This window comes from Anopheles maculipalpis, chromosome X (genome assembly GCF_943734695.1).
Source record: "Anopheles maculipalpis chromosome X, idAnoMacuDA_375_x, whole genome shotgun sequence".
In the NCBI taxonomy this organism is placed as follows: Eukaryota; Metazoa; Arthropoda; class Insecta; order Diptera; family Culicidae; genus Anopheles; species Anopheles maculipalpis.
The window spans coordinates 4,939,117-4,951,282 of record NC_064870.1 but is presented as its reverse complement, the minus strand read 5'-3'; the positions used below and the strand labels follow the sequence as shown (position 1 = coordinate 4,951,282).

Sequence of the window (12,166 nt, the reverse complement as noted above, 5' to 3'; positions counted from 1 at the left end):
CTGACTATCTAACTACGTGGTATCAGCAAAGTCTAGTAAACAATTACATGGCGTGACCTAGAAGATCGTTAGGTCAAAAAGAAGAAGACTTCGCTGAGTCATAGAATCTATCCAAAACGGTCGAATTTTTCTTACTTTTTTGAGGAAGAACATCGGAGTACACTCGATTATCCCATAATCATCAAGACCTAGGATCCGCCACCCTTCCAAAAAGACTGAAATCATTTTACACAGGCGTTGCATAAAAGTTGGATGCAACGCCTGTAATGGATTTAAGGCAGACAACGGAGCTCGATCGATCGCTAGCGGTTCAGTCGACTTCAGCGCCAGGCCATCACCGTATAAGTAAGTACCAACACTCACCCTCAAGATGGAATAGCGCACGTTGGCAAAGGTATTAAATAAAGATAATCTGCTCGATTGATAGGGAGATCTACATCTAGCTTTATTACTGACGTCATCGCCGCGGTTTAAATGATCTTCTAAAAAAACCTAATTTTAAAATCTACATCCAGTGCGTTTAGTACATTTTATTCGCATAACCCCGCCTATGCGTGTGTTATGGGTGTATTGGTAGTACATTTATTTCATAAAATTCGAAATAGAATGCGAATGTGGCCTAGTTAGTTGCGTAAGTCACCTGCCATTGGGAGGGGTGAAGAGCTTTTGTCCACGTAGCGCCGCACAGCAAGGAACTCCGAGGATTACGTTCGATATGTGTGTACGTCTGTGTGTGTGTGTGTAGGTGTGTGTAGTGTATGGTGTGTACATTTTGCAATTAATCCTCTTTCGATGGCTCTTTTTCTCCGGAACTCCAGAACTGAAGGCACCTTGCTTCGTGTTTGGCACGCAACACGCTGTGGCCTGCTAGGAAGTTGTGGGTCAAGCAGCAGCAAACCGGCAAATTTGGCGACTGCCGCCTGGGATGGTGAAATGCATTGGGGCAATTACCCCTTCATGGGCTGGGTATCGCTGTAGGCATGGTAGCGTCTCCAGCGCGTCGCTTGGCGTTCGTCGTATTGTCAATACTTCTCGCCAGGAAGAGGGATGATGATGGTGGTTTCGACCAAGTGACGAGACGGTTGGGAGACGGTTGTGTGTCGTGGCGGGGAGGGGAAGAAATGAAGGATTGAAAAATAAAACCCGCGCTACTACGTGTGGACGTGTGGACCCTGGCAAATGCCCAATTACGTTCCCGGTGGACGGGTGGTGCATGGCAGTTGTGGGACGATTACCTCCAGATGGCTTTTGGCGTGCAGTGTCCACTCTTCCCTCGACCCAAACATCCGGCCGCACAGTTCGCAGGGCCAGGACAACGTGTGGTGCGTTTGCTGCTGTACGCCGATACTGCCCAGCTGCGTTCCAGACTCGGCACCACCGGACGTCTGCGAAAGCTGGCTGGAAGGAACTTGCTGCTGCTGTTGATGGGATAGCTGAGTATTCAACTGATGCTGTTGCTGCTGATGCTGTTGGTGCTGAGCGGCAATATTGTTAACGACGGTAGTTAGCGTTTGCGTCGCGAGCGCCTGATGATCAACCAGCATCGGTGGCTTATTGTCTTCGTTTTTGAACTCTTCTTTTTCCGCTAAAATGAAATCAAAAGAATGGAAAATGAATATACAGCGGACCAAACGCTCGCGCGTGTTTGTGTGTATGGGTATATACAGTGTTGCAGGGCATGGTAATGATAGGGAAGGAGAAAAAGAAATAGAACCGATCAGCATTATCAAAACGGTTTAAATTTTGCTCAATACAGAGAAGTGCAAATGATAGGGTGCTTACAAGCCTGTTTTAGCGAATGGAGCATTAGGAGCTATTAAGAAATCCTGGAACACTCAATACATTAGCGAAAACGGAATTGCGGGCAATTGACGTGAAATATGAAATTTGACTGGCAGATTTCTAACTCGCTTGCGCTATTTGCCCTCTCATTTGCGTTTCCCCGTAAATACATCAATCCTCACGGCCATCCCTGGACTACACAGGGATGTGGCATTTCCCATGTAAAGGGATCGGTCCATTTCTTTGTCCCATTCCACCCCTTCGTCTTTCTTGTTGTTAAACCCTTTCACAAATGTCCCAGATTCAAACCTATCGTGAGCGACCGATTCTGGCGCTTTCCGAGCGGTGCGATATTCGTCGGCGTAACGTGCTTGAACTTGTTCATGTGTATCACCAGCTTGTCCCGACGCGCGAATGCCCGATCGCACACCTCACACACGTACGGCTTCTCGCCGGTGTGTATGCGCATATGGATCGTCAGCTTATCCTTCCGGGCCAATCCCTTCCCGCACACCGTGCACTCGAACACCGGTTTGGGCGGTCCGGTTGGGTCCGCGTTCGGTACAGCCGACTTCCCTTTCGTTGCCGCCCCCGCCGTACCCTTCGCCCGTGTACCACCGGACGCGGCGGCTGCTGCAGCAGCCACCGCCGCTACTGCCGCCGCCGACGATTGCTGCACCTGCTGAAGTGCCTTCAGACGTGTCGCCGGATGCATGGAACCGCCCTCCGCGTACGGCTCGGTGAACGGGATCAGGTTGGGGCGCGGTATGTTGGGCGGAATTTCCGGTGACCTTCGCACCGCAAGGTGTTGTTCGGTGGGCGCGACGTAGTTGCGGAAAGAGGGAAAAAGATTGGGTTTTGTTGGTTAGATATAATCTAGCAGTATCGGACTAGGTCGATGTACCAATTCCCCAAACTTTGTAGAACGCGTACTCCACCTTCATATCCCATCCCGACGTCATCCGGCACGGTGAAGGTGCTGCTGCCGCTGCTGCTGCTGCTGCAACCGCCACCGCTACCACCACCGTTGCCGGTGGTCGTGGTTCCTGCCACGGCACTCGCCACCGTGGTGGTACTGGTGACGGATGCAACAGAAGCAGCAGGGTCATTGCCCGCGTGCGCACCGGCATTGATTTGCGGCACCTTGATCGTGCTTGCGTAGTGGCTGACGGTTGGGTTCGGGAGGGCGGAGGGCGAGCTGCCGGGTTGCTGTTGCTGCTGCTGCGGCTGCTGAGATTGATGCGCTAGCTGTCCTTGTTGCATGTATGCGTGACCATCGTGGCTGGTTTTTGTTTTCTTTACAGCTCGCGTATAGCTTTGACTGTGTTGTTGTTGTTGCAGCTGCGGCTGCTGCTGTTGTTGTTGTTGCTGTTGTTGTTGTTGCTGCTGCTGCTGCTGTTGCTGTTGCTGCTGCTGTTGAAGGTGCTGCTGTTGCAGTTGCTGCTGGTGATGTTGATGCTGAAGCTGCAAGGCAGCTTGGGCCATTTGCTGCTGTACGGCCATATGCGCCTCCAGGTAGTTCTTTTGTGCGGGTGTCATTTTGTCAACATTCACTATTCCATCCTGTCCGGGAGCAAGTAATCAAAGGCACAACAACAGAGCACATGAATAATTGGTTACAATTGGGCACAAAATGCAACACAACACAAAACACAATGTCCATCACTGCCAACGGAGGCAGAAACAACAGCATGCACGGACACAGGGAAGAAGCCGCAGCCTGTGTTAGCAGTGCATCCGCACCGGTGATGTAACGGAGGCCTTTCTTACTAATGCAACTGCAGCGATCTATATAGGCAGCGGACAGGGAGCAGGGTAGCACGATGACCCGTCACAAAAGCCGAAAAGATGCAGAATCTGTCCACCGACGGTTCACGCAGCGATGTTCTGCATGCCGCAGTTGTGGTTTCCTCCGAATGTAAACTAAAAGTGTTCGCCGTCGTGCGGAACTGTCAAGTGAACGTTCGTCACACACGCGTGTACACGCGTGTACGTATGTTTGCGTGTGCACCTTTTGCGTGGTTGGCCGTTCGTCGTGTGGTGCAACGCTGCGTCATGGTGCAGGGCGAAGCTGTTGCTGCTATCACGCACATAAACATATACGGATGCCCATACCCGCATTGTCTGTTCTGTTCTGGTTTGGATGCTTTTTTTCTTCTTATGCTCAGTAAGAAACGACGGCAATAGAGAGAAGAAAGGAAGAAAGAGTTGAGCCCAACATACCTGCAGCCCTGCTGGAAGGGGTGGGTGGAACAGGTTGATGATATGCGATAGGTGGGCAAGTGGAAGGACGGGCATGTTTACAATCCGTTGACGTACACATTTTTTGTCGGTCTCAATGTGAAATGTTGTGATGTTTTTTGGAATGTTTAATTGGGGACCGGATTCATGGATTTATTGTTGTAATAGTAAAACGTTGGGATTAAAAATTCGACATAAAGACCTAGAAATGAACTAGACCCAGAATGCAGCATAGGTTCTGATTAAAAAATCGTGAACTACTTCAGAAAATAAAAACAAAATGTTGCTATGGTAGAAAGAATAGTTTTCCACGTGTTTGGGATTATTTTTGCTAACAGCATCAATTTACGCTTCCTCAACAAAAAAAAAATCAAATTACTATAGGCAAGCAACAAAATTGATTCCTTTGCAAGGTCAGTGGCTCTCAAGCTGAGATTGGAAAGCCGACATTTTGCGAGCATTAAAATTTGTTCGACATAAAGACCTAGAAAGCAACTGAGTAGTGATGGGCGCTACGGAGGGAACCCACTGCCCTGGAGCTGGCTTCGATTTGAACCCGGAGCCGGTACCAGGTCACAGGTCCGAACCAACAGCTCCGAACTCACGATTTTCCCACATTTACACCGAAAGAAACCCTAAAACCCTACAATCCCCAAGATCTCTCACGACGTTTTGGAGCACCAAATGAAGAAGAAGGCCTTTGAACAAGCTTAAGCAAAATAAAATTGAATAAAACCATTCAAATCTTACCTGATAATAACCAGCAGCCGTTACGAGACGCATTAAATTAGCGCAATTGCGCCAGATTTTCTCCGTCAAATGGTTGATTGATCCTGGTCGATCTACTCCGATTGTTAATTTTTTGAGAGGTAGAAAATCTTCGATGGCGATTTTATTTTTTTGTTGATAGCAAGTAGCGTAATAGTACGGTTTAGTAAGATGGGCAGATACTAGACGCATCCGAACAGTGCGTGAAACGAGAAGAGAGATAAAATATCTAATAGTTTGAGCTTGAAAGATTTTTGTAAGAAATAGTAAATGCATGGGAGTGTTATTTCATTGAAATGGCCCCTGAGGTATATGTTCCATCTCCCTTCCGAAAGCTATAAACTACAGTCCGATAAGTCGACTAATTAGCAACTGATATTAATTAAGGCAAGCAAACCACAAGAGAGAAGACAGTTTTTGCAAACGATTTAAAGAAGGTTTCATAAATAGAGGTCTTAGTCTGCTTCTTCGCTTAACAATCTTCTGAAGGACACACCGGCCAACGAATGTCTTATAAGACAATCGATAGTTACCACGTAGTTGGATAGTCAGTCTCCTCATTACGGGAGAACGGTCAGGATGGGATTTAATTCCGGTCCTGCCGTGTGAAGACCAGTGCCGCTGTCGCCTCACTACTAGACCGCCATCAGCAGGACTAGTTAGTAAGCCAATCGATGCCGGCCGGCCTAGACCGTGACCTAGTGGGTCGTTCAGCCATGATGATGAAGAAGAAGAAGCATTCGAAATACTACCAGACACCGTTACTGTTTAACTTGATTGTAGAAGCAGACGGCCCTCCGAAGAGAAAAATGTTCCAGTGGCTCGATTGAATATTGAAGACGATCGATTCACTGTGCAGAATTTGGAACAGATTTGTCCAGAGATAGCAGGCGACCTCTTCGGGACCTTGTCCGAAGGAAGAAGAAGTACAGTTGGGCAAGCTTAGTAATTTAAATTCAAACTACTTGATGGATGCGCCTGGATTGAGTGTGTGATGTTGATTGTAGTTGACCAAAGTGTAACACTGTTCACAAATTCACGAAACGGTTATAGGTTTGTCAGCAGTGCGATTATACGCAAACTATTTCCAAACATAGCCGACAGTTTTTGCACCGGACTGCTTACTTCTGTTTACTACGTTGAGCAAAAACCAAAATCAGTAATGGGTTTTGAAGTGTTCGGCAAGAGTTTTTCCGAGCCCGGAACGAAACTCCCATGCCGAGTACCAATGCCGTCGACGGAATAGTTGGAAGAGAAGCAGCACTGGAGAGCAACATTGAGCGGAACGACAACATCAACTCACCGCTCAATTGCCGAATGGTTTGATCTCGCCTACCATTTCGTTAGCCGGCTAGTTCGTTTGGCGAACGGTGTGAGGTGTATCGATCGATAACGGACAATACATTGGGTGTCGGAAAAAGGGAAAAAGTTTTTCGCACTAATAATTTCCTTTGACGAGTTCCTCGGAAAGTGAAGGTTTTCCGCGTGAATCTTTTTCGATGCACATGTGTGCTAACTAACAGTTAGCGTTTCGACGGCCGATTGGATGCATGACTGATGCTGAACTGGTCGAATGTTTTACATTTTCTCGTAGTAGATCCGAAGGACACGATGATGCACCGGTTGGTTGTATTCTATCCTAGCTAGTCGAGGTTGGTTGATGGCAGATGTTGAGCACTTTGGCAGGTATAGTTGCAAACAGCAGTTGAACAAAAAACAGCACCAAGTCTTCTTCACCAACTTCCCACACAGTCCACTAATCCACTAAGCCACCCGGATGCGGCAATTGATGCGGCAACAAACCGTTTACCAGCGTACCCGGTCGGCAGAAATCCCGAACCGTATTGATTCGCTTATTTATGTTGCACGGAGTTTCTCACCGCCGAATCATGCGTCCTGCTCAACCGAGAGCATGTTTTACAAGGTTGGACCATTCAGGATGCACTCTTTTAATTCTTCTTTGCTAAACTCGGGCTGGCTGGAAGGTTTGAAGGTGCTGGCAATGGAATGCTCCTGTGTGCGGCACAGCCTTCTACAGGAATATGTGACGGGGTTTCCGCTGGTACACTGACTGTAGCAGTCACGGTGAGAGTGCATGGTCAAAGGATATTGGGCATATACATCCTTGCGTGTTGCGTCGCGAACAATAGCAAAATGAGAGAGAGAGAGAGAGTGTGTGTGTGTCAAATCGTGCACGAGCACGGTAGCCCAAGCGAACCTACATCCGCACGATAGTACTTCACTATCCGGTGTAAACGAGTACGCTACCCTCTGGGGAGTTTGATCGCCTAATAGCTACACAGATGAAGTAGATGTATGTTATCTCGTCCATCTTTAGGTTCCGATGGAGATTGTTTGAGGATTAGATGGAGAAATTAAGAGATTCGGCATGCCATCGCAACGTGGGCGAAAGCACGACCCGCACGAGGTTTGTTTTGCTTTGCCCAAAGATCGGAATATTCGACAGCGGTAGCATCCGCAACCAAAAACACTTCACGCTAACTTGGCGAAGGTAAACAAAACAATCATAAGCGAATAAAGACAACAGTGCGAGACGAGTATCCGCATTGGTTGCTTCTGAAGCTCGGCAAGCCAAAAAACAAAGCCTGCTGTTGCTTTTCTGATGCTCGCAAAACAAGAGCATACGGTGAAGTTGTGCATACCCATCGATAGGTTATCGTGCGTGTAAGAGGTTGGGCTATGGAGCTTTCGAATTATCGCAACTCTTGGGGGAATGATCGCCATACTCAATAGCTGCAAGGTTTTGGACGTCTGGATGTCTGGATGTCGACTACCATCGGAAAATTGGGAATTCTTTGAATCCGCGACACGTGCTTGACAACACATATGGTACTGCACCAGAAAACCTACCAGGAAGCAGGAACAATCCACTTTTTCAACGGCTAGCTTCATGATGTTTCGGCACGTGCTTCTCCTCTGTTACCGGTTTGAAAATCTGTTTCATTCGTCTACCGGAACGTTTCTCCGGAAACCGGCGCTGGTTCGGTGAAGCGACGGAATGTGCATCTATGCATTTTAAATTTATGCAATCTACACCGTAGCATAAATCTTTACTCTCACCGAACGCCGAAAGGGTGAGCCCAGCGATGTAGCATCGCGTTAATTATTTCACTTGCTACGTACACAATGTCGGACCCGGGGTAAGGGCGATAAGTCACTCATTGGTCGAGATAGTTCCGTTCGTTAGGCGGTTGGAGTGGAGCTTGATGGTTTATTACCATGGCTGCGCTGTAAGCTGAACGATTCGTTTTTTCTTTCACTTGCAATTCTACAGCACGGACACACACGCTGAAGTGTTGAGGAGTCATTTTGCGGGAATATGGAATAGGACATTGGGCTGTTGGGAGAAGTTTCATCAGTAAGATACCGTACTTCGAATCTCTCTATCTATTTATCTTCTTCAACACAGCGGTTTTAACAATATATCGCCATGTTCTCATTTCGTAGCGTGTTCCCTTGGACATTGGCGGGGAACCGTAGAAAACACTGATAATCTCATCATTTTCATGGTCGATAAATTCCCATATTGATGTACGGTTGAAGTTTCGTTTTTCGTCCAAATTATTAATACAATGCAACCTCCTCTTCACTTCACCCCTCCCGACGGAAGACATGTGTCCAAAATTTCGACTCCAGCTTCATTATGAAGTTGCAAGGGCCCCCTGCCAAACAAAGGGAGGACCCATAGCCTAACCTTTCCATTTCGCCCGCGCACACCAAGGGTGCCAGAGAAAAGAAAATGCCTGCCACTGGTGGACCGGTTCCGATTGATTGATTTATAAATTTTCTACCCACATGAAAATGTTCCAAAAGTAGACTGTGCAGGCAGAAGCGGTACGTTTGCCCATTGGGATGAGAAACTGCGTCTTCGAAGCGTTGGGCAGATGTAACCCCCGGGGCCCAGATTTTGGCCCAATGTTCGGCACGGTACGTTGTGAAAACGTGAAAACGATGTCTGTACGTCTTTTTCCACTTTACAAGATAAACCGCAAGCGAACTGATGGAAAAAGAGAGAAAAAGAGGAAGAAGAAACGCTCACCATACATATAGACACCTTTTTTTTTCTTCGTTTAACAATTGCGACGGAATGTTATTATTTCGCTAATTGCGCGTGGCACCGGTTGCCCTCGAAAGACGAAAAGCGTAGAACGGAACGCAAGAGGAAAAATCGGTTGACGCTATGGTAGGGGGCGGGGGGGGGGGGGGGTTCTTTTTTAACCTGCAAGGAAGGAAGATCCAGGGCTATTCATCTTTGTGAGTAGCAGATGAGGATGAACATGATGATTATGGTTATCGTATGAGCTACCGCCGGAGCTACCCGGTACTTGCTTGCCCATAGTCTTAGGCCCTCTCCCCAAAGCCAGAGGCCCCATTTAACCCGCTTTACACAAGAGCTGACGGATGGAAGATGGCTTTATGAGGATCGACACGCTTAGCTTTTTGTTGTACGCGCACGGGAAAAGTGAAACTTTACTACGTGTGTATGTGACGAAGCAGAGTGATCATTCCACGGCTATTTTGGGATTTAACTGTTTTTAGCTAGCAAACAAGCAAATTAAAAGGAATTTAACACTTTCAACCTGGTCCAACTGTTCTGAAAAATGCTCCAACGATAAAGGATCTAGGAGGATCACATTTACGTTAAGACGACTTGTTGAGATGCTCAGGATTAATCGAGTAAACTAGAGGAGAGTTGATCAAAATCGTTCTTCATTCACTGGCAGAGTCTTAGAACACATTATTTGTATAGATTGTGATTTGGAGACACGCAAAACCTATCAGAATATGTTAGGAATCCTCACTGTGGGTGGAACGCTCCGCATGGGATTTGTACTTCGGTCCTGCCATGTGATAATCGGCGCCATTGTCGTCTCAATCGGGTTCGGGTAGCCCTTGTAAGTACAGATACTGCTTAAACAATCTGAGAGTCTGCTCAAAGCTGCTCCAAAAATAACGAAACAATGAAGAACCTTCAAACGTTTCTAAGTCAGTAGCAAGAGACGTGAGTTGAAATCTGTTCACTGGAGAAACATCTAACGGAGTTGTTTTTTTTTTTGCTCTTCATTACAACAAACTCCGTCCGATGACGTATCTTTCACTTAGTTCTGTACAGGAAGGCAGACGATCCGCGACAACGCATACCCACTTTCTCCCGCTGTACGTGAATCAAGATACGCTGATGAGAGTGCTTGGTGAGCGTTCGTCCCAATCCATTCCATAGGCTCGAGATCTCCGTCCCTTGTTGAATGGGGGAGGGGGGGGGGGGGCGGATAATGAGGCAACGATTCGCGGTAACGGGTGGATAATTATCATTTTCCTAAATTGTTCACGCTAACCGTTGGATGTCCGCGTGTTAACCGGGCGCGTTTTAGTACGCGCCGTGTGACCCCGCTATCAGTTATTTGATTAGACCAACAAAAAAAAAAAAAAGGAAACCAATTTCTCTTCTTCCTGGGACAATGGGACTATGGGAGGATCAGCTAAACTTGGGACCATTGTGCTGACCATCACCTCCGAGGGGCATCGGAGAGAAAGTGTGGCCAAACATTTCGGGGTAGATCAGTTTTTAGCAGAAGTTTGGTGAACAGAGAAAGAAAAAAAAAAAGATCCATCCAAAATCTATTGAAGCATCGCGTCTTACGTGCAATTAGTCCAAGTTTACCATGTGCGTTCGAATGGGGCGTACCTTACGATAGCGCTGGATGTGGAACGGGCGTATAATGAAAGGGATTTAGGTGTCGATGTTAGGGTGCAGGTACATTCGAAGATACACGGATCAATGAAATTGATTGGGAATTAAATTAACCCCAAAATGTAGTTCACGCGAGATGTGGTCGACCGGCCGTAGTAAACGTTTGTAATGCTTTTGCGTTTGATGCGTCGGAACGGTGGAATCGTTTTTATTCAACATTGACGGACACGCAGTACGGTTGAGATTTCAATTAGGATGAGCTTGTTGACTCCAACGATAGGTTGTGATTACTGTACTCAAATAATAAAAATACATTTTACTAAAATAAAATAAAATTCTTATTAGGACGCAAGAGCCCTCGAGCCAAGCCCTTTAAACAGAAAATTATACGAGCAAACAGCAACGTTACGCAATATGGATTTAGTCCGTAGACACTCATAGACTCATAAGACAAGAAATAAAAAAATAAAAAAAAACACGGCAAGTAAGTTCCGGTTGCCCGGGCAGGATATCTGTCAAATTTGCCAATCAACTTCATCAGCGAATTGACGGTGAATTGGTTGAATTAAAAAAAGAAATAATAGCAAAAATAAATAAAACTTTGCGCATTGAATGTTTACGTTCGCATGCCGCCTGGTCCAATATCTGGAGACCGGCGTGTAACGAGATTTATGTCAGGGCATGCATCGCGCGTTTCCTAGTTCCTGTTCGATTGCTACTTTCTGCGCTGGTAACTATTTCCTGCAAAAGGTTTTGTCAAACAGGTTTGCTTTTTTTTCGCACCGCTTCTGAGCTTAACTAGTTCGAGGTTCGAGCAAATGGCGACCTGGAGCCGCTCACTTGCGAATAAAAAAGTAAAAAAAAAAAAAAATTGGAAAAACACACCGGGAGCTACAAAGCTTGCCCAAGCGCTTACAATTGCCAAGATAGGATTATGGGTTTGGTTGACAAAGTAAAACAAAAAAAAAGGGTTTGATGTAGGCGAAGCAAAATCGATGATGTAACTTTATTCTGTGACGTTGACGTCTGTGACGCACAGCGTGTCACGTACAAAAGGTAGTAGATTCGGAAGACATATCCCGACAATTATCTGGTTCGTCAAGGTTTCCTACTTTGGTACTTCAATGCTGTCGAAAATCTCATTTCAGATCTCCGTCTCCTGGACTGGGATTTGAGATTTCTTATCAGAATCCCTCAAGTTCCTCAAGACTGGGAACTCAAAACTGGAGAATCTGGTCAACCTTTCTAGATCTAAATAGTAACTACGATTGTAGCCGATACCTTACTGTATCGCTTCCAGTCTTCGCTTAGCAAAAAATAACGGCTTAGAGAGGGGAGATCGTCAGTAGGACTGCAACACTTCCGATTGAATCTGTACCACAGCAGCAGTTTTTTCCGCTCCAAGCACAAAACGAGGAAACGAAATTGGATTTGTCGCACTGTTATTAGGTAAGTACCGACACCATCTTGGGAAGCGGGAACGTCTGCAAACGTGCTGGGCCCATTACATAGTGCACCAGTGTCGGACATGTCGGACAAAAAGTCCTACTGAACGTTTTCCTTCCTGTTTTGCTTGTGCCAGTTGCTGTTTTGCTTTATTTCTTTTTTTCCCTTCTATCGTCTACAGGCCCGCTGGAGAATCTGGACAGGGCGGGTGTGTTT

The 12,166-nt window shown here is 46.6% G+C and overlaps 2 protein-coding genes across 3 annotated transcripts in view; one reads left to right on the top strand and one right to left on the bottom strand.

Annotated features, from left to right (window-relative positions):
* Positions 1–12,166, top strand: part of LOC126567637 (uncharacterized) — an 85,434-nt gene that overhangs the window by 9,789 nt on the left and 63,479 nt on the right. The window lies entirely within an intron of this gene.
* On the bottom strand, positions 942–3,343 carry LOC126557362 (uncharacterized). Of its 2 annotated transcripts, XM_050213115.1 has the most exons (4): positions 2,687–3,343; positions 2,092–2,573; positions 1,236–1,585; positions 942–1,028 (listed from the first exon to the last, which is right to left on the bottom strand). In XM_050213115.1, exons 1-4 carry the CDS (start codon positions 3,319–3,321, stop codon positions 1,023–1,025), a joined length of 1,473 nt encoding a protein of 490 aa, XP_050069072.1. In that variant the 5' UTR covers positions 3,322–3,343; the 3' UTR covers positions 942–1,022. The 2 variants fall into 2 exon arrangements, with proteins under 2 accessions (XP_050069072.1, XP_050069064.1); XM_050213107.1 differs by lacking the exon at positions 942–1,028 and having other exon boundaries at positions 1,181–1,585.